General features: G+C 34.7%; 1 protein-coding gene across 8 annotated transcripts in view; it reads left to right on the top strand.

Annotated features, from left to right (window-relative positions):
• Positions 1-19,784, top strand: part of IQCM (IQ motif containing M) — a 649,280-nt gene that overhangs the window by 393,670 nt on the left and 235,826 nt on the right. The window contains exon 14 of one of the 8 annotated variants that reach the window (XM_078445708.2): positions 17,474-18,638. The exons of the other annotated variants lie outside the window; for them this stretch is intronic. Coding sequence (XP_078301834.2) covers positions 17,474-17,538 — 65 coding nt within the window. The 3' untranslated portion in view covers positions 17,539-18,638. Of the gene's footprint in view, positions 1-17,473; positions 18,639-19,784 lie in introns of those variants that run through there. 8 annotated transcript variants of the gene reach the window in all.

The following is a 19,784-nucleotide window of genomic DNA, read 5'->3' as shown; positions in this document are numbered from 1 at the left end:
CCAAACAAACAAAAACTGAAGAAATTCATCACCACTAACCAGCCCTACAAGTGATCCCAAGGGGGATCCTGTGAAGCAAAGTACCAGAGACATCACTACAAGCATGAAACCTACAGACATCACAATGACTATAAACCCATATCTTTCTATAATAACACTGAATGTAAATGGACTAAATGCTCCAGCCAAAAGACATAGGGTATCAGAATGGATAAAAAAACAAGACCCATCTATTTGCTGTTCACAAGAGACTCATTTTAGACCTGAGGACACCTTCAGATTGAAAGTGAGGGGATGGAGAACTATCTATCATGCTACTGGAAGTCAAAAGATAGCTGGAGTAGCCATACTTATATCAGATAAACTAGACTTCAAATTAAAGGCTGTAACAAGATATGAAGAAGGGCATTACATAATAATTACAGGGTCTATCCATCAAGAAGAACTAACAATTGTAAATGTCTATGCACCGAATACAGGAGCCCTCAAATATATAGAGCAATTACAAATATAAGCAACCTTATTGATAAGAATGTGGCAATTTCAGGGGACTTTAATACTCCACTTACAACAATGGATAGATCATCTAGACACAGGATCAATAAAGAAACAAGGGCCCTGAATGATACATTGGATCAGATGGACTTGACAGATATATTTAGAACTCTGCATCCCAAAGCAACAGAATATACTTTCTTCTCAAATGCACATGGAACATTCTCCAAGATAGATCACATACTGGGTCACAAAACAGCCCTTCATAAGTACACAAGAATTGAGATCATATCATGCATACTTTCAGACCACAATGCTATGAAACTTGAAATCAACCACAGGAAAAAGTCTGGAAAACCTCCAAAAGCATGGAGGTTAAAGAACACCCTCCTAAAGAATGAATGGGTCAACCAGGCAATTAGAGGAGAAATTAAAAAATATATGGAAACAAATGAAAATGAAAAAACAACAATCCAAATGCTTTGGGATGCAGCGGCGGCAGTCCTGAGGAAAATACATTGCAATCCAGGCCTACCTCAAGAAACAAGAAAAATCCCAAATACAAAACCTAACAGCACACCTAAAGGAAATAGAAGCAGAACAGCAAAGACACCCCAAACCCAGCAGAAGAAGAGAAATAATAAAGATCAGAGCAGAAATAAACAATATAGAATCTAAAAAAACTGTAGAGCAGATCAACGAAACCAAGAGTTGGTTTTTTGAAAAAATAAACAAAACTGATAAACCTCTAGCCAGGCTTCTCAAAAAGAAAAGGGAGAGGACCCAAATAGATAAAATCATGAATGGAAATGGAATTATTACAAATAATCCCTCAGAAATACAAGCAATTATCAGGGAATACTATGAAACATTATATGCCAACAAACTGGACAACCTGGAAGAAATGGACAAATTCCTAAATACCCACACACTTCCCAAACTCAAACAGGAAGAAATAGAAAGCTTGAACAGACCCATAACCAGCAAAGAAACTGTGTCAGTTATCAAAAATCTCCCAACAAATAAGAGTCCAGGACCAGATGGCTTCCCAGGGGAATTCTACCAGACATTTAAAGCAGAGATAATACCTATCCTTCTCAAGCTATTCTAAAAAATAGAAAGGGAAGGGAAACTTCCAGACTCATTCTATGAAGCCAGCATTACTTTGATTCCTAAAACCAGACAGAGACCCAGTAAAAAAAGAGAACTACAGGCCAATATCCCTGATGAATATGGATGCAAAAATTCTCAATAAGATACTAGCAAATCGAATTCAACAGCATTTAAGAAGAATTATTCACCATGATCAAGTGGGATTCATTCCTGGGCTGCAGGGCTGGTTCAACATTCGCAAATCAATAAATGTGATACATCACATTAAAAAAAGAAAAGATAAGACCCATATGGTCCTGTCAATTGATGCAGAGAAAGCATTTGACAAAATTCAGCATCCTTTCTTAATAAAAACCCTCGAGAAAGCCGGGATAGAAGGAACATACTTAAACATCATAAAAGCCATTTATGAAAAGCCCACAGCTAACATCATCCTCAATGGTGAAAAACTGAGAGCTTTTTCCCTGAGATCGGGAATACGACAGGGATGCCCACTCTCACCGCTGTTGTTTAACATAGTGTTGGAAGTTCTAGCGTCAGCAATCAGACATCAAAAGGAAATCAAAGGCATCAAAATTGGCAAAGATGAAGTCAAGCTTTCACATTTTGCAGATGACAAAATACTATACATGGAAAATCCTATAGACTCCACCAAAAGTCTGCTAGAACTGATACATGAATTCAGCAAAGTCGCAGGATACAAAATCAATGTACAGAAATCAGTTGCATTCTTTTTTTTTTTTTTAATTTTTAACGTTTATTTATTTTTGAGACAGAGAGAGACAGAGCATGAGTGGGGGAGGGGCAGAGAGAGAGGGAGACACAGAATCGGAAGCAGGCTCCAGGCTCTGAGCCATCAGCCCAGAGCCCGACGCGGGGCTCGAACTCACAGACCACGAGATCATGACCTGAGCTGAAGTCGGACGCTTAACCAACTGAGCCACCCAGGCGCCCCCAGTTGCATTCTTATACACTAGTAATGAAGCAACAGAAAGACAAATCAAGAAACTGATCCCATTCACAATTGCACCAAGAAGCATAAAATACCTAGGAATAAACCTAACCAAAGATGTAAAAGATATGTATGCTGAAAAACTATAGAAAGCTAATGAAGGAAATTGAGGAAGATATAAAGAAATGGAAAAATATTCCATGCTCATGGATTGGAAGAATAAATATTGTTAAAATGCCAATACTACCCAAAGCTAACTACACATTCAATGCAATCCCAATCAGAATTGCACCAGCATTCTTCTTGAAGCTAGAGCAAGCAATCCTAAAATTTGTATGGAACTACAAAAGGCCCTGAATAGCCAATGTAATTTTGAAGAAGAAAACCAAAGCAGGAGGCATCACAATCCCAGACTTTAGCCTCTACTACAAAGCTGTCATCATCAAGACAGCATGGTATTGGCACAAAAACAGACATAGAGACCAATGGAATAGAATAGAAACCCGAGAACTAGACCCATAAAAGTATGGCCAACTAATCTTTGATAAAGCAGGAAAGAATATCCAGTGGAAAAAAGACAGTCTTTTTAACAAATGGTGTTGGGAGAACTGGACAGCAACATGCGGAAGGATGAGACTAGACCACTTTCTTACACCATTGACAAAAACAAACTCAAAATGGATATAGGAGCTGAATGTGAGACAGGAAACCATCAAAACCCTAGAGGAGAAAGCAGGAAAAAATCTCTCTGACTTCAGCTGCAGCAATTTCCTACTTGACACATCCCCAAAGGCAAGAGATTAAAAGCAAAAATGAACTATTGGGACCTCATGAAGATAAAAAGCTTCTGCACAGCAAAGGAAACAATCAACAACACTAAAAGGCAACCAACAGAATGGGAAAAGATATTTGCAAATGACATATCAGACAAAGGGCTAGTATCCAAAATCTATAAAGAGTTCACCAAACTCCACATCTGAAAAACAAATAATCCAGTGAAGAAATGGGCAGAAAACATGAATAGACACTTCTCTAAAGAAGACATCCAGATGGCCAACAGGCACATGAAAAGATGCTCGGTGTCACTCCTCATTAGGGAAATACAAATCAAAACCACACTCAGATATCACCTCACGCCAGTCAGAGTGGTTAAAATGAACAAATCAGGAGACTATAGATGCTGGCAAAGATATGGAGAAACGGTAACCCTCTTGCACTGTTGGTGGAAATGCAAACTGGTGCAGCCGCTCTGGAAATAGTGTGGAGGTTCCTCAAAAAATTAAAAATAGACCTACCCTATGACCCAGGAATAGCACTGCTAGGAATTTATCCAAGGGATACAGAAGTGCTGATGCATAGGGGCACTTGTACCCCAATGTTTTTAGTAGCACTCTCAACAATAGGCAAATTATGGAAAGAGCCTAAATGTCCATCAACTGACGAATGGATAAAGAAATTGTGGTTTATATACACAATGGAATACTACATGGCAATGAGAAAGAATGAAATATGGCCTTTTGTAGCAACATGGATAGAACTGGAGAGTGTTATGCTAAGTGAAATAAGTCATATGGAGAAAGACAGATACCATATGTTTTCACTCTGATGTGGATCCTGAGAAACTTAACAGAAGTCCATGGGGGAGGGGAAGAAAAAAAAAGGGGGTTAGAGAGGGAGAGAGCCAAAGCATAAGAGACTCTTAAAAACTAAGAACTGAGGGTTGATGGGGGGTGGGAGAGAGGGGAGGGTAGTTGATTGGTATTGAGGAGGACACCTTTTGGGATGAGCACTGGGTGTTGTATGGAAACCAATTTGACAATAAATATTAAAAATAAATAAATAAAATAAAAATAAAAAACAAAAGAAAACAAAAATAGAAAACCTAGAAGAAATGGATGAAATTCCTAGAAACACATACTTTTCCAATACTGAATCACAAGAAGTAGAAAATCTGGATAGAGTGATGATAAATAACAAAATTAAATCAGTAATGTAAGCAGGCTTATAAAAAAAAAAAAAAGACCAGGACCAGATGGCTTCATAGATGAATTCTACCAAACTTTTAACTATCATCAAATAACTGAATAGTAACTATCCTCAAATTATTGAAGGGGAAGGAATACTTACAACCTCATTTTATGAGGAGAGCATTACTCTGATACCCAAATCAGACAAAGACACCACAAAAAATGAGAGAGAGATAGAGAGACAAAGACGAGACAGAGACAGAAACTGACAGAAAAGTAAAAAAGAAAAATAAAGTGAAGAAAAAATTACAGGCCAATATCCTTGATGAACATAGATGCAAAAATCCTCAATGAAATAGTCACAAACAAAATTCAGTAGACTAAATGGATTATACACCACAATCAAGTGGGATTTATTCTAGGGATGCAAGTTCCGCAGCTCAATCATTGTGATACACTACATTAACAAAATAAATATGAAAATTATATTGTCTCAATAGCTGCAGAATAAGTATTTTAGAAAATTTAAAACCAATGTATGATAAAAACTCTCAAAGCATGTATAGAAGGAATATACCTACACATAAAAAGGTCATATGGACAGACTCACAGTTAACATCTACTAAATGATGAAAAACTTAGAACTTTTCCTCTAAGATCAGGAACTACACAAGAATGCCTAGTCTTGTCACTTTAATTCAACATAATATTGGAAGTCTTTGCCAGAGCAAGTAGACAAGAACCAGAAATTAAAGGTATCCAAATCGGAAAGGAAGAAGTAAAACTGTCTCTATTTGCAGATGACATGATACTATACATAGAAAACTTAAAGGAGCGCCTGGGTGGCTCAGTCAGTTAAGCTTCTGACTTCAGCTCACATCATGATCTCACAGTCATAAGTTCAAGCCCCATGTCAGGCTCTGTGTTGACAGCTCAGACCCTGGAGCCTGCCTCAGATTCTCTGTCTCCCTCTCCCTCTGCCCCTTCTCCACTCATGCTCTGTCTCTCAAAAATGAATAAATGTTAAAAAAAATCTAAAAAAAAGAAAAACATAATGACTTCACCAAAAAGTTATTTGATAGTAAATGATTTCACTGAAGTCACAGGATATAAAATTAACGTACAGAAATTGGTTGCATTTCTATATGCTAATAATAAGCAATCAGAAAGAGAAATTAACAAAGCAACCCATTTATAATTACATCAAAAAGAATAAAATACCTAGGAATAAATTTAACCAAAGAGATTAGAGACCTGAAAACTCCAAGATGTTGATGAAAGAAATCAAAGACAGCACAAATAAATGGAAAGATATTCAATGCTTATGGATTTGAAGAATTAATGTTGATAAAATGTTCATACTAACCAAAGCAATCTGTAGATTCAGTTCAATCCCCATCAAAATACCAGTGCATTTTTTGCAGAACTAGAACAAAGAATCTCAAACTTCTGTATCCATTCAGTCATACATGAACACTTATTGTTCATCTATAAAAAACATGGAAGTCCTAGTATTTGTGACAAGATGGATGGACCTTGCAGGCATTATGCTAAGTGAAATAAGTCAGACAGAGAAAAAGAAATAGTATATGATCTCACTTATATACAGAATCTAAAACAAAACAAAACAAAAGTCAAAGAAAAAGAGATCAGACTTGTGGTTACCAGAGGCATGGAGTGGGGGAAGGAGGAATTGGAGGAAGGTTGTCAAAAAGCACAAACTTCCAATTATAAGATAAATGACTACTAGGAATGTAATGTACAACATAGTGACTATAGATAACACGTTTGTGTTATATAGGAAAATTGTTAAGAGAGTAAATCCTAAGAGTTGTCATGACAAGGAGAAAAATGTTTTCCTGTCTTTTCTTTTTACTGTATTAATATGAAAGGATGGATATTAGCTGAACTTATTATGGTTATCATTTCACAAATATGTGTAAATCAAGCCATCATGCTGTATGCCTTAAACTTACACAGTGACATGTATCAATTATTTCTCAACAAAACCAGTAAAAAATAAATGAGATTCTTTTACATAAGGTTAAAGGAGAATATTTGAAATTTGTGTAGGATATGGGACATTTCTTTGTTGCATATACTGTGTCATTTATTGAAGGAAATATTGTATTCCTGGCTCCTACCTAATAAAAGTCACTTTATCTCATCCCAATCATTATGATACCCAATACCACATCCTCAAAGTTCCAAAATATTTCCTAAGAGAGGTTTTACACTTGGTAAGATACTCTGTGCTAAAAATAAATAAATATAATTATATGTACATATGTGTATGTATACATGTACATACAGACACTCAGATCTTGAAGTTACATGTAATTTATGAAATATATATATATATATATATATATATATATATATGATATTTCAAAACTGAAAATTGTAATTTTAGTTTGTTGAGTGAGGGGTAAATAGAGTTGAACAATTAGCAATTCCTGGTATTTACTGATTGTTACGATGGTAAAATAACATAGTTAATATAAAATTCATATTTATTCATTTTGTACTCTTTAAGCCTAATGACTAAACATTTTATGTGATTTTATCCTTTCATCTTCATAATCTATATGATAATTGCTATTATTGAACTCATTTTACAGAGGAAACATTTCTTAGAAGGGCTAAAAAACTTGCTTTAGATCATCCAGCTGTTGGGGTGTGCCACCAGGATTTCAGCTCAGACATTCTGCACTGAGAGCAAGCACTTACCACCTTACTATATACTGCAATAAATGTGGTGATTTATTTTGAATCATCAAGAAAACATTAAATTATGATTATTCTTTCAGAATTCAGGTATATAATAATTTATCTTAAATAAATCATACGTATAGATATATGTATGATAGTAATTACAATATTGTAATTAATGTACATGTTAAAACAATGTAAAGTCCCAGGAATAGGGAAATGGTTAAGTATACTGTGGTTCATGATAAGGTGGAGTTCTTATATGACTATCAAAATTATGTTTTGATAGTCTTATAGGGACTTATAAGTATTTCCCTTACTTATAGGGAAATACAAAAAAATACATATTTATAATAGCATGGTGTGTATACTCACATGGTTATATCAATTGAATGTAAGAATATGCAAATTTTAATCTTGTGTTAATCCAATGGACTTGAACTATTCGAGTATGGCTGAATTTTCTAATTTTTCTACATAGTCTACATGTTTTACTCTACATTTCTTGTCTAACAATAGTAATAAAATTATTAGGGACTTGTAAAATATCATTTTGAACTTCCATATGTAAGCCATATTCTTTACCTAAAAAAATCAAAGAGTTTTATCTATGTTTACATTGTTTTTCATTGGTAAGTTTATCTTTATATTATTTTGATTTTGCTGTGTTGAAGTATAATGAAAAGTATATTTATCATATAATTAATAATAAATAAAATATAGCATTTCAAAAAAAATTGAGAAATGAATGAAACCATTTTTAAATTTTATTTTACAAAACCATTGAAAGTGGTTTTGCATTTAAAACTACATTTCAGGTATGAAAATATAATACTTATTTTAAATACCTCTTCTGATAATTCCATAAGCTTTTGAGAACACACTCTATTTAATTATCCTTATTTCCACTCTAGAATTCTTAGCACATAGTAGGCATTTATGCATTAACTATTTGTTATAGGAATGCATACATAAAGTATTACTCTAGCATTTAAGCTATTTTTCATGTTAAAGGTAAATACTTTTTTTCCAATCAACATATTAAAATTACTTTTGTTTGTTCTCTGTGGATTCCTTCAAAGATTACTGTAATATGATATGGCTATAATACACATGGCACAGTTCTTTAATATTTAAAATTTTTATTAATAAAATATAATTTTACCATAATGGAAGCAAAGATCCAAGGTAATGAGAGCATATTCAGTCACTCCACAAATCTTTATTGAGTTCCTTATGTTCAATACTCTGTGATAGGCAGGAGAATTCAAAAGTAAATAAAACAGCTTTCCTCAGTGTTTATGATTTAGGCTGGGGAAATGATACCAATACATAATTAACTACAGTAGAAGATGTAAAGCGATGAGAGTTGTAAAACAAGTCCATGCTGTGTTCTCAGTTGATCCACTAAGCAATCCTGAGAGGTTAGGCATAGTAGGGGTTTTGCTTGAGAGAGGAGCATAAGCCCTGATGCAGAGACCTGGGATGTCTTTAGAGAACTGTCTGGATGCCTTTTAAGTTATTTCACGCTCACAGGAAGAGAGTGCCCTCAACGAAAACATCGATAGTATGCTTAACTAGCCCTTCGGAAATAATTTAAAATAGTGCACTTGTTTACTAAGGAGTAAGCATTATTTCATTATATAGTGATCAACCATAGTGTCCTATACATTGATATTTTTATGTGTGAACTTAATATAAAGGTGAATTACAGATAATTTCCAAATTTAAAAAAAAGAAAATATTACTGAGAGTTTACTTTCTGTAATATAACTACTTTTTATTTTGGCATATTTTCTTCCAGTATTTTGTAAAAACATATTGTAACTAGAGTATTTAAGCCCTGGAAGGGACATACATGTCATTTTGCCAATTCTCTTTTTAGTTTTACAGGGATGCCGTTAGCAGGTATTGAAAAAAAATCATTTGAATTGAGCAGAGGGCACAGAGGCTAAGTGGCTTGTTCTAGGTCATGACCTTAATTATAAACATGATGGTGATTCAACTTCAGAGTCTCATCAGACCCATCACTATCTACCCTCCACCACCACATGCACATACTCCCTCATCCTGGCTTTATTATGAAAAGTAATTTTTCTGGACAAAGTAAGCATTACTACATCTGTCTTTGTACTAGTCTTTATTTTTCTCTCTGTTTCCCTCCAGCTTAAAAAATTGGCTGCTAGTTTTGTCCTTTGTATATTTTCTAAAGCAAAAACTGAAAGAAACCATACTCACTCCCCTTTTTGCTCCGTCTGGCGCTGCAAAAACTCTTGTTGCCAGTGCACATGTTGGCTTCTAACCTTTTTGAAAGACTCTGACCAGGCAGTTTTGGTCTGTCACATCTTGTTTTGCATGGCTATTTTTAGCTCAGTTCCTTTCCTTTTCCAACCACACATATTAAATTGTAGGAAATAGTGCTTCATCATGAAATCTCACATAAAACAGAAACTGATCCTTATTAGATGTAAACTTTAAGCTGAAAATTATTTAATATCCCTAGGGTATAGTAATGACTTTTCCCCCTAAAGACTGAAGTATAATGAGGTAAGAATGTTTTCACAATACTTAGGAATTTTTATAATTGTCCTCTGTATTGTTTGACTGTCAGTTAAATTAGAACATTTGATAATTGTAGGGAGCTGATAAGACTTTCTATTAAAGGTATGTCATTATGTTAATCTCAGTTCAAATATAGTTTGCCTGAACCCTGTTTTGATTATATAATATTAGAATAAATTAACCTGTTAAATAAGCTTACCCTGGAACATTTTAAATGCCTTTAATGTTAACATTAGTTTAAACAAGTATGTAAATCATGTACTGAAACTATTGTTGTCTTTCTTTCTTAAAGTCTTTAAAATTTGCAGCCGATATTTTTATATAAATACAGATACTTTAGACTTAAAGTCAACTGATGATTATGATTTATTTAGCTTATAACTATTTGTATATTGTGGTAAAATAGTGAGTGATGAATTGAAAAAGATGTAGAGGCTCCCAGGTTTCATTTGATATGCAAACACCTGCATACTGGAGTTATTTAATAAATATATTGACATATGCTTATAAAAACCGCTTATAATTTTATTTTAAAAAATGATCTTTGTGGCATGTTGCAAATAATAGAGCTCTTTCAACAATTTTAACTGTCTTTATTTATGCATGAGAAGGACTCAGTGACCATGAATACCATATATATGTTTTTAAACATTCACATCACAATTATATACTGTCCCTTTTTTGGTGGTATGGCTGGCCTGCTTTCTTCTTTTCAGAGTAAGTTTGACAGATGTCTGTGCAAAATATGAACTATTCTATCTCACCTTATTTAAAAGAAAGGTTCAAAACTTCATTTATTCAATACATATTCTGAAGTGCATGCTATGGTACTTACTAGGAACCTGTAGCTATGAAGTGACATTAAAAAATTGTAGAACAGGCCAAACACCGAGTGGATTTCTTTTGAGCCAGTTTGTAGGTGGACATATAGGACCTCTGAACTAAAAAATATGCAAAGTGTATAATGTTTGGCACCATAAAACATTCGTGCTTTTCATGGTTACACATATTAACCTCCACCTGACAGTGGAGGGCACTGTTTAATGGGCACTTACAAGAGATTTTAAGAGTAAAATTTAAAGGCAGGAGAGGGAAATGTGTGCAAGAGATGGGTGAGAAAGGAATTTTATGGTAGTTGCTGGTGCCTGATTATTTGCAAAAACATCACTGTATGTTGTCATATGTATGGGAGGAAGAAGAGAACTACTTCTAGCTTTAAAAAAACCTGCTTAAATAAATTACAACTGTGTGTTATAGTAGTAAAACAATTCTTCCACACAGTAGAATATACCCAAATCTGTTCTTCCATGTATATTCGTTGTTTATTTGTGATTTTGGTTTCTGGATTTAAGTTTCACATTAATCAGAATTCTTCAAAGCAAATCAGTATCTGTTTAGTGAACCTGAACTGTGCTCCAGACACTTTATTATTAGGAAGCAAAAAGAAAAATAATTATACTTCACATGTGTTGAATGCTTCCTATATGCAAAGTACTGTGCTAAATGATTTACCTATATTCATGTAAGCAATATTATTTAATCCTCATAGAGACCCAATGGGCCATGTGCCATAAGAACCATGAATCACAGAGAGGCAATATACCTAAAAGTCATAGCTAGAAAGTGGTAGAGTTGTGAAATGAAACCAGCTCATGATTTCTAACTTTTCAGCCCATGATTTAGAATAGTTAAAATGATGTAGGGTATTAAACACGTAACCTGTAAAAATAGATCAGAATAAAAGATTCAAACAATAGTTTAAAAAGAGGGACAACACACACAATTATTTGGATGGGAATCATTGTATATTGTGAATAGATACAGTATTTTTACTGGCAATTTTAAGCCTTAGTAATCAATAAAATCTTTTTTGGGTGTGTGGGGGGGATTAGTTCTTATGGGTCAATAACAATGACCGAAGTTAAATTTTATTGATTTTTTTTGTTTTAAGAAGAATGCAATATTTGCTCATAACCAAAATCTATTTAAAATTAGGAAGGATAAAGAGGAAAAGTTATTTTTTTACTCAACAAATATTTATTGAGTCTTTAAGATCACTTATAAAATAAACCACCAAGAGATAACTATCATTAAGTTTTTGCTGTGTTTTCATGTTGTGCTTTTTTAAAAAATATACTTAGTCCCCCTTTTTCCATGGGGGATACATTCCAAGATCCCGAGGGAATGCCTGTTTTTTCTATACATATGTACCTGTGATGAAGTTTAATTTATAGACACAGTAAAAGATTAACAACAATAACTAATAACAAAAGAGGATGATCAAAACAATATACTGTATTCAAAGCTATGTGAATGTGGTCTGTTTTTCTCGCTCTTAAAATAACTTATTGTATTGTATTCACCCTTGTGATGATGTGAGATGATAAAATGCGTAACTGATGAAGTGAGGTAAATGATGTAGACATTGTGATATAGCATTAAGCTACTACTGACCTTCTGAGGTGTGTCAGATCGCAGTCAACTGCAGGTAACTGAAACTACATGAAATGAAACTGTAGATCATGGTCAACTATTATAGTTGTAATGATAAGACATATACAAATTGTACATGCACACAGGAATTTTAAAATCATTTTTGGGATTATAAAAATGATGCATTCTCATTATGAAAATTTTAGAAAATGCAATGAGAAATACTTATTTAGAAATAATCTGTTGATTTTGTGTATTTTTATGAATTGTATAATGGCTTGTAAGAAAATTTACTAACTGCATATGTTAATAACGTTAAACACTTTTGTATATATTTATTTTTATCATACTTAAGCCAAGAATATTCACATGTCTGAATGGAAGACGAGAATGAAGAAAGCAATGGAAATATTCTGTTAGCTATGGGAGAGTGTACTAATCTTTGTTGATTGAATAATTGAGTGATTCAGGTCATTCGACATGAGTCAAAAAGACGCAGAAGAGCATCAGTCACAATTCCCTATAAAGAAAATGGCCAATCTGGTTTTCTTTGCTCTTCTGCTTATGTTCAGGGAAAAAAAAAATTGGTAATACAGGAGAGTATCCAACTGTGTAAATATTTTAGCCATTCAGAGAAGTTCTACAAGCTAAGAGAACTCATCATTGCCTTTGCTAGGCTCAAGTATATATAGGTAATGACCGTGACTCATCCTATAGACCTAAATTACTATTGATAAACTACCAAACTCTTAAAGCTTCTATTTCTGCAAACTTCAAAGTACCTTCAATAAAAAACAAAGTAAAAAAGGAAATACGGAATACTTTCTTAGCATCTGGCATCTGAGCATGTACCAAGGAGCTTAGAACAGTCTGGCCTACAGGGTGAATCACCAGAGAGGAGACCATAAAGTGCATCTGTCTCCTGTAGAGCAGAGAGGGGATGACTCAACTGTACAAGTTTAAAGTATTAGATTGTGGACATTGGGTCTAACAGGTTTTATGTACCAAGCTGTGACACATCCATCAAAAGTATCCACTGTGATGTATGATGAATTATCTTCCTAATTTAGTTACATTACAAGATTGCTAAATTAAATTCCAAGTGGACTTAATGCTAACAGAATGGGCAACTCCCAGAAATATCTTCAGGTAGTTCACGTTCCAGTGGAACCACAGTGCCCAGAACAGGTAGGTGCTGAGTCCCACAGGAATATAAGCTGCTCTGTAGTCCTGAGCTGGGACGAGGAGATAACCCGTGTGTGAGGAGAGGAGCACTGAGTTAGGCAGGGAGTCTAGCTCCAGGTTTTAGGGAGAGACCTAAAAAATCTTAGCAACCATTAGCCTGACAAATTCCATCTAAATTGTGGATTAAAGGATGTGGCCTAAGAAACACACTTCCTAAGAAAGGGAACACAGCAAAAACAAGAATACTACTAAGGAAAAAGATCAGGCTGCAGGAGTGTTTTGACAATACATTATCTAATAAGACCCTTGATTTGGGGCTCTGAATAGAATAAGGAAAAACCTATAACATACAACTTTTCCATTCCTCAGTTTAGTTTTGATTACTCATTCCGTCCGCTAAAGTTTGTCTGAAATAATGTGAAAATGATTTAAGTCCTCACATACCCTGCGAAAGTCTTTCTGTCCCCATCATAAAACTAGAATGCACATGAAGCACCCAGGTCAAAATCTTTTCCCGCGAAAGCCTACAGCAATTCTGCACTTATATGTTCACACAGCTTTTTATTCCAGAGATTTCCGACAGTTATGGAGAGAATTGCCCAGCGAACCTCATTACCCAGCTTCATCAGTCATTGCGTTTTTGCAGTGTTTCAGAACCTCCCTTGTGCTCTCTCCATTTCATTCTTGTTCCAGTTGTATGCTCTCTAGTCTGGACCACTTAAAGTCTCTTAATCTTCCTCTTGCCCACCCAACATTCTGTTTTCCACACAAAGTCAAAATGATCTATAGCTGTGTAAATAAGATCATGCTATTCCCTTGCCTAAAATCTCCTATGCCTTCACTTTAAATTAAAAAAAAAAAAATCAGGACATTTATCAAGCCCTAGGAGGCTTTTCTGATCTGTCTGTGGCCTGTCCTTCTCATCTCCATCACACCAATCATCCCAGGCTCGCTGGCCTCCTTTCTTTTGTTCAACTCCATCAAAATCATACCACTTTAAGGCTTTACACTGTTTCCTCTTCCTGTAAACCAGTACCCCTAGATCTTTGCAAGCCTCATTTTTCTTGATAATTAGGTCTCAGTTCAGATGTCCCCTCTTTAAGGAAGTCTTCCCCACCCTCGCCAATCAAAAATGTCCTGCTCCTTGCCTTCAGTCTCTCTCTAATATAAGCTGCTTTGTTTTCATCATGGCTTTTATCACTATCTAATATTATGTTACTTCTCTGTTTACGATGCAACTCTAACCTCCAGAACTATGGCTCCATGACAGCTGGAACCGTGCCCCTGTGTTCACAGATGTATCCTATACTAGCTGAGTGGTTAGCCCTGACTGCACATTAGAATCACCTGGGCAGCACTGAATACTATGAGTCTGGGGTGGGGGGGTGGGGGGGCCTCCCCAGACTCCCAGGTGATTCTAATACATATAAGAGATTGAGAAACACTGCCTTAAGAAAACACCTGTCAGGTTTAAGATACTAATAACCCTTTATTTAAACAAATGAAGGCTCAATTCCTACTTCATAGGCATCAAGTACCAAAATTTCCAAGAGTTTTATTTTGAATACAGCAGTAGATAATTTATCAGGAATATGTTTCCTCTGAATCCTTAGATCACTTTGGTTCTGCAGTATTTATTGGTACAGAGACAGAGAAAGAGTGATTGTGTTTCCTGTTTTTTCATCCCTGGATAAGATAATATCTGTTTGGTGATAGTGCTAACCACTTGTTTATGGGTCAGACCCCCTAAGTCATCTGATTAGGAGGCTTCTAAACTAACTTTACTAGCAGGGTTTTACCCAGTCCAGCAATCTTACTGCCCATCCAGAGAGACTCTTGATAAATGAATTTGTGAGAAGCTACCCTTGCAGAATTTAATACTACTACACCTATGATCTTACACATCCCGGAAAGGAATATTCTAGCATCAGTCCCTTTCTTGACTCCCTTTGTTCCTGGATGGGTTGCAATATGTCAGTAGATGAAGGATGAGCATTACTGTTAAGTTGGGAAATGTAGGAAAGCACTTTTTAAAAATCAGGAGCCACAAAGCAGAGTAACAGCCATTTAGTGTTCTGGGGAGGACACACCTCATACTCCTGCTGTCTTCTTTGTGAATATTTGCAGTTGTGTGATTTACAGTCAACATTATAAAACACACTTCTGAATGTGACCATTTCAATATTACCGAGGCAAGTAATAGGTAGATGACAGATAGATAGATAGATAGACAGATATAGATAAGTAGACTTTTTTTTCATTTTGCAGACTAGAAGACTGGGGTTGAAGGAATTCTATCAGTTTATGGGTAGTCTTATTTTCATATAGTGGTCTCATCAATTACAAAGAATGATGAGCAAGAGATGGTGATTGAGCTTTCTTCACAAACCAATGACTGCAATATAATTTTTCTAGGTAACCTCAAAACTTCAAGTGTTCAAGGCTTTTTCAGCATGCGTTTTTAAATATGGTGGAAATGTGGCATGATGGCTTTTTAATCGAAGTAGCCATTTCTTTTTCCAGCGTAATTGACATTTTTAGAAGTTGTGTAAAATGAGTTTATTTTCAACCAGATACAAATACTATGAAATATAAATGGAAAAATAAGAATTATAAAATAAAACATACATACAGTTGAGTCCATGTTATAAAATGTGTTTTTAGTAGATCTGATGCATATACTTTTCTCCATGAATCTACAAAACAGAGGATTTTCATGATTTAATAATTCTGATATTTGCAGTTTTTTTTCCCTATGTGACTTATGCCCTTTAAGAATACATTACTGTTTTTATCTATTTTATTAATTTTTACATTTGAAACCTCAGGTTGTTATTCTATAAATGTGAGAGTAAAATTCCTAGACAGGACTATTGATGATGGAAAGACAATTCCTCAGTTAATATTTTTGGCTTGTTATTCTTTCATTTATAAAGATTAATGACAAATGTTAATTATATAATTGAGAAGTATCCACAAAATATAGAAAATTCTCATGGGGACTCTTAAAAGGAGAGGGGGAAATAAAATGGAAATATTAAGTTTTTTTCATAAGGAGCATAATGGACAAACTCCGAATGCATTGATGATTATTTATTTCATGAATGTATGACTCTATGCACTTTCATGGACTTGTCTCTTATTTTCCAACACTACTTTTCTCATTTATATTGAGACTAAAATGAAAGTGCCATGAGTCAGAGACTGAGATTCAGACCCCAGTGTTATTATATAACATCAAAAAACTATCATAGTGAAAGCAAATCCATTATTCCTCCAATAATTTGAGGTATCAGTTTTGAACAAAATCGTCCTTTATGAAGGAGATACAGTAGTATCAATTGAGTCCTTTAGTGATACTCAGAATTTATTGGAGCTCCATATCCTCAAGTAGTCAGATGAAATGAGAATGCTTTGAATTTAATCATTAATTGTTCCTCAATCTTCCCTTAGGAAAATATTCATTATGAATAGGGCTTGATAAGGTAGATCAGAGATTTTTAAATATGAGAAAAATCAAAAGAACTACTTTGTGTGGCATTCGTCATCTTCAAAAATGTGCATATTTTAAATCACTGGATTTCAGTCAAGACTTTGCATTCATACTAGAACTAGAAATGTTTTTATAACATGCCTAGAGGAAAAATCTTTGTTATGGCTTCACTGAACACTCATTAATTTTGTAACAGAAGAGGGGAGTTGATAGCAATTTTGCACCTATCTGCAGATGTATGAAATGTTTAGTCATTTTAAGGTAAGAAATTCTCACATGTCAACATTTCACTGAATTTAAAAAACTGCTTCATAGTTCTGTAAGGAGAACTTAATGTTTAATAGTCACAGAAATCAAATTCTCTGTTAATGAAGTTGATTTAAAAATGTAAACATGCAAATAAGTTATATTTTTATTTAAAATATTTCAAAAGCATAGAGAAATACAGAAACTAATATAATGAGCATTCGCCTATTTACTATCCAGATAGAACTTTAAAATTTTTGTTTATATACTTCTCTTTATTCTCTCTCTCTCTCTCTTTTTTTTTTCCTTAACAAGGTCTTGATACAAAGCATGCGGAAGAAGAGTTCCTCGAGAAACTGTGTATATATGGTTCTGAGTAGCCCTGGCAGATGGATAGCTAGAGCCTCAGGGTGGTCCTGGCATTCCCCGTCCCCAACCAGGGGAGCCAATCAGTCACACCCTCTGCTGTGCCACAGTTCAATCCAGGTTCCCCCACCAGCTCTCTGGCACCATCACAGGCACCCCCTGATCTCTTTCAATCCTTTCTTCACACTTCTCCCTGAGCTGGTCTCTCAAGAATGCATAGCTGATGGCACCACTCCCTTGTTTCCAAGTCTCTTTTGAATGTTCACTGCCTAAAGTGGGGTGCAGAGACAAAGAATGTGTCATTGGGACAGGAGAAGAAAATTTCAGGACCTCTATTTGATTTAATTTCTTATATCTTCTGACATTTGTATTTTTAATGTGTGCTTTATGATAACATAAGTAAGTTCACCTGTACATAGATAAATATGCATATCCTAAGGGCTTTGTGCTAATAGAGGTACACAATAAAAAATTTCAGAGACCACACTGGCTTTGAGAACAAAATTCAAGATCCTTCCTGTTCTGACCCGGACACTTTTCTCTCCATCCCATTGCCTGCTGGTCTCCTACCTCCTTGGCATTCTGAACCTTTTAACTTCCTCTGGTCCTGCCTCAGCACACTGGTTCCCTTGCACAGAAAAGACTTGCTCTCTTGATTGGAAACCCTATCTGTATACATTAACTAAATCTATTGGCACTATGGTATGAAACATTAAGATTTCTACAGTCACTCCATCCCCTGAGCTCCCATAGCCCTTTTTCAGACACTTTGAAGACCTCTAGCACAATACATCACAATTTAGATTTATACATATCTGTCTCCTAAATTCTACTTTGAGCTACATTAGGTGGGAGTGATTTCTCATTAATCTTTGCATCTATAGTACTTGTACACTGTGGTACATCACAGGTGTTCCATAAATACTTATGAGTAAGTGGATAGAAATGTGGATCTGTATTACATAGGTACTACTACTACTTACAACCAACACTAAAGGAAATCTGTATATAACTTTAAGTTTAGTCAGTGTACGTTGACTCCAAGAACATGATAGAATGCAAATACAAGAGTTAGGTTCCTTTGAGAGGGCTCTAGATATCCACAGTTGGATTTTCAATGCTCAAAAAATAAAAGCATAATTTAAATACTCTAGTGAAGAAAACCTCACTAGTGTTGCTATTTTTAAGTCTTGAGGAATTTATTAGGCCTGGGGTGACCTAGGCCCCCATTTTCCTTTTTGCCATAGAGCCCCAAGACATAACTTTTAGACTATCATATTCACTGTGGCCACCTTCATTGTATTACTATTCTATTCCCCAAGACTGGTTGCAGAGTGAGAGGCTGATTTTATATGTATTAAGATATAGATGTGATGATATATATGAAGATATATAAATACATATAAAGTTATCTATAAGATAAGGCTATGTAGTTTAATTATATATAATAATAAAAATAGATAATTTAGTTGAGACCTTATGTACTGGAGTAGAACAGTAGAATAATTTGGGCTCAATCTCACCTCTAACACCATTAGTTGTGTGTTTTGGGACAAATTATATACTTCCTTGAACAGAAGTTTTCTTATCCATAAAAGAAAAATTTTGAAAAGAGCATTTGTAGATTGAATAATGCAAAATAGTTAAGTAACATAGCATAGTGCCTGAAAAAAAAAAAAAAAAAGCCTGATAATTGTTGACAACTTTCATTATTGTACTTCCTAGGAACCATAACTACTTTTTTAACTTAATAAAGTGGATTTTTAAAAATTTTAATTCCAATTACTTAACATACAGTGTAATGTTAGTAATATTAGTTTCAGGTGTACTCTATAGTGATTCAACACTTCCGTACATCACTGGATGTGCTCATTATAACAAGGGGACTGCTTAATCCCCATCACCTATTTCACCCATCCACCCTCTCCTGCACTGCTGGAGGCAAAAACTGGTGCAGCCACTATGGAAAACAGGTTCCTCTAAAAGTTAAAAACAGAACTACCTTAATAAAATGGATTTTAAGGTGAACTAGAAGCTTACTAACCTAGTAGAAAACATCCCCGTAACTCCTTTCCTTTCCTTCTTCTTCTCTCGCTCTGGGTAGAACATTTAACCGATAAATTTTATTTTTCTATATAGTCAAAACAATATTACTAATTTCAGCCTCTGTTAAGGCTGCCAAATAAATTTCAGACCCCAAATACAGATTAGTTAATACATACAAATCACCTAGAAGATGACATGACACATAGTGAGCGCT

The sequence above is a fragment of the Panthera onca genome, chromosome B1, assembly GCF_046562875.1.
Source record: "Panthera onca isolate mPanOnc1 chromosome B1, mPanOnc1 haplotype 2, whole genome shotgun sequence".
In the NCBI taxonomy this organism is placed as follows: domain Eukaryota; kingdom Metazoa; phylum Chordata; class Mammalia; order Carnivora; family Felidae; genus Panthera; species Panthera onca.
Note: the sequence above shows the minus strand (reverse complement) of the source record. Positions and strands in the feature narration are given on the sequence as shown.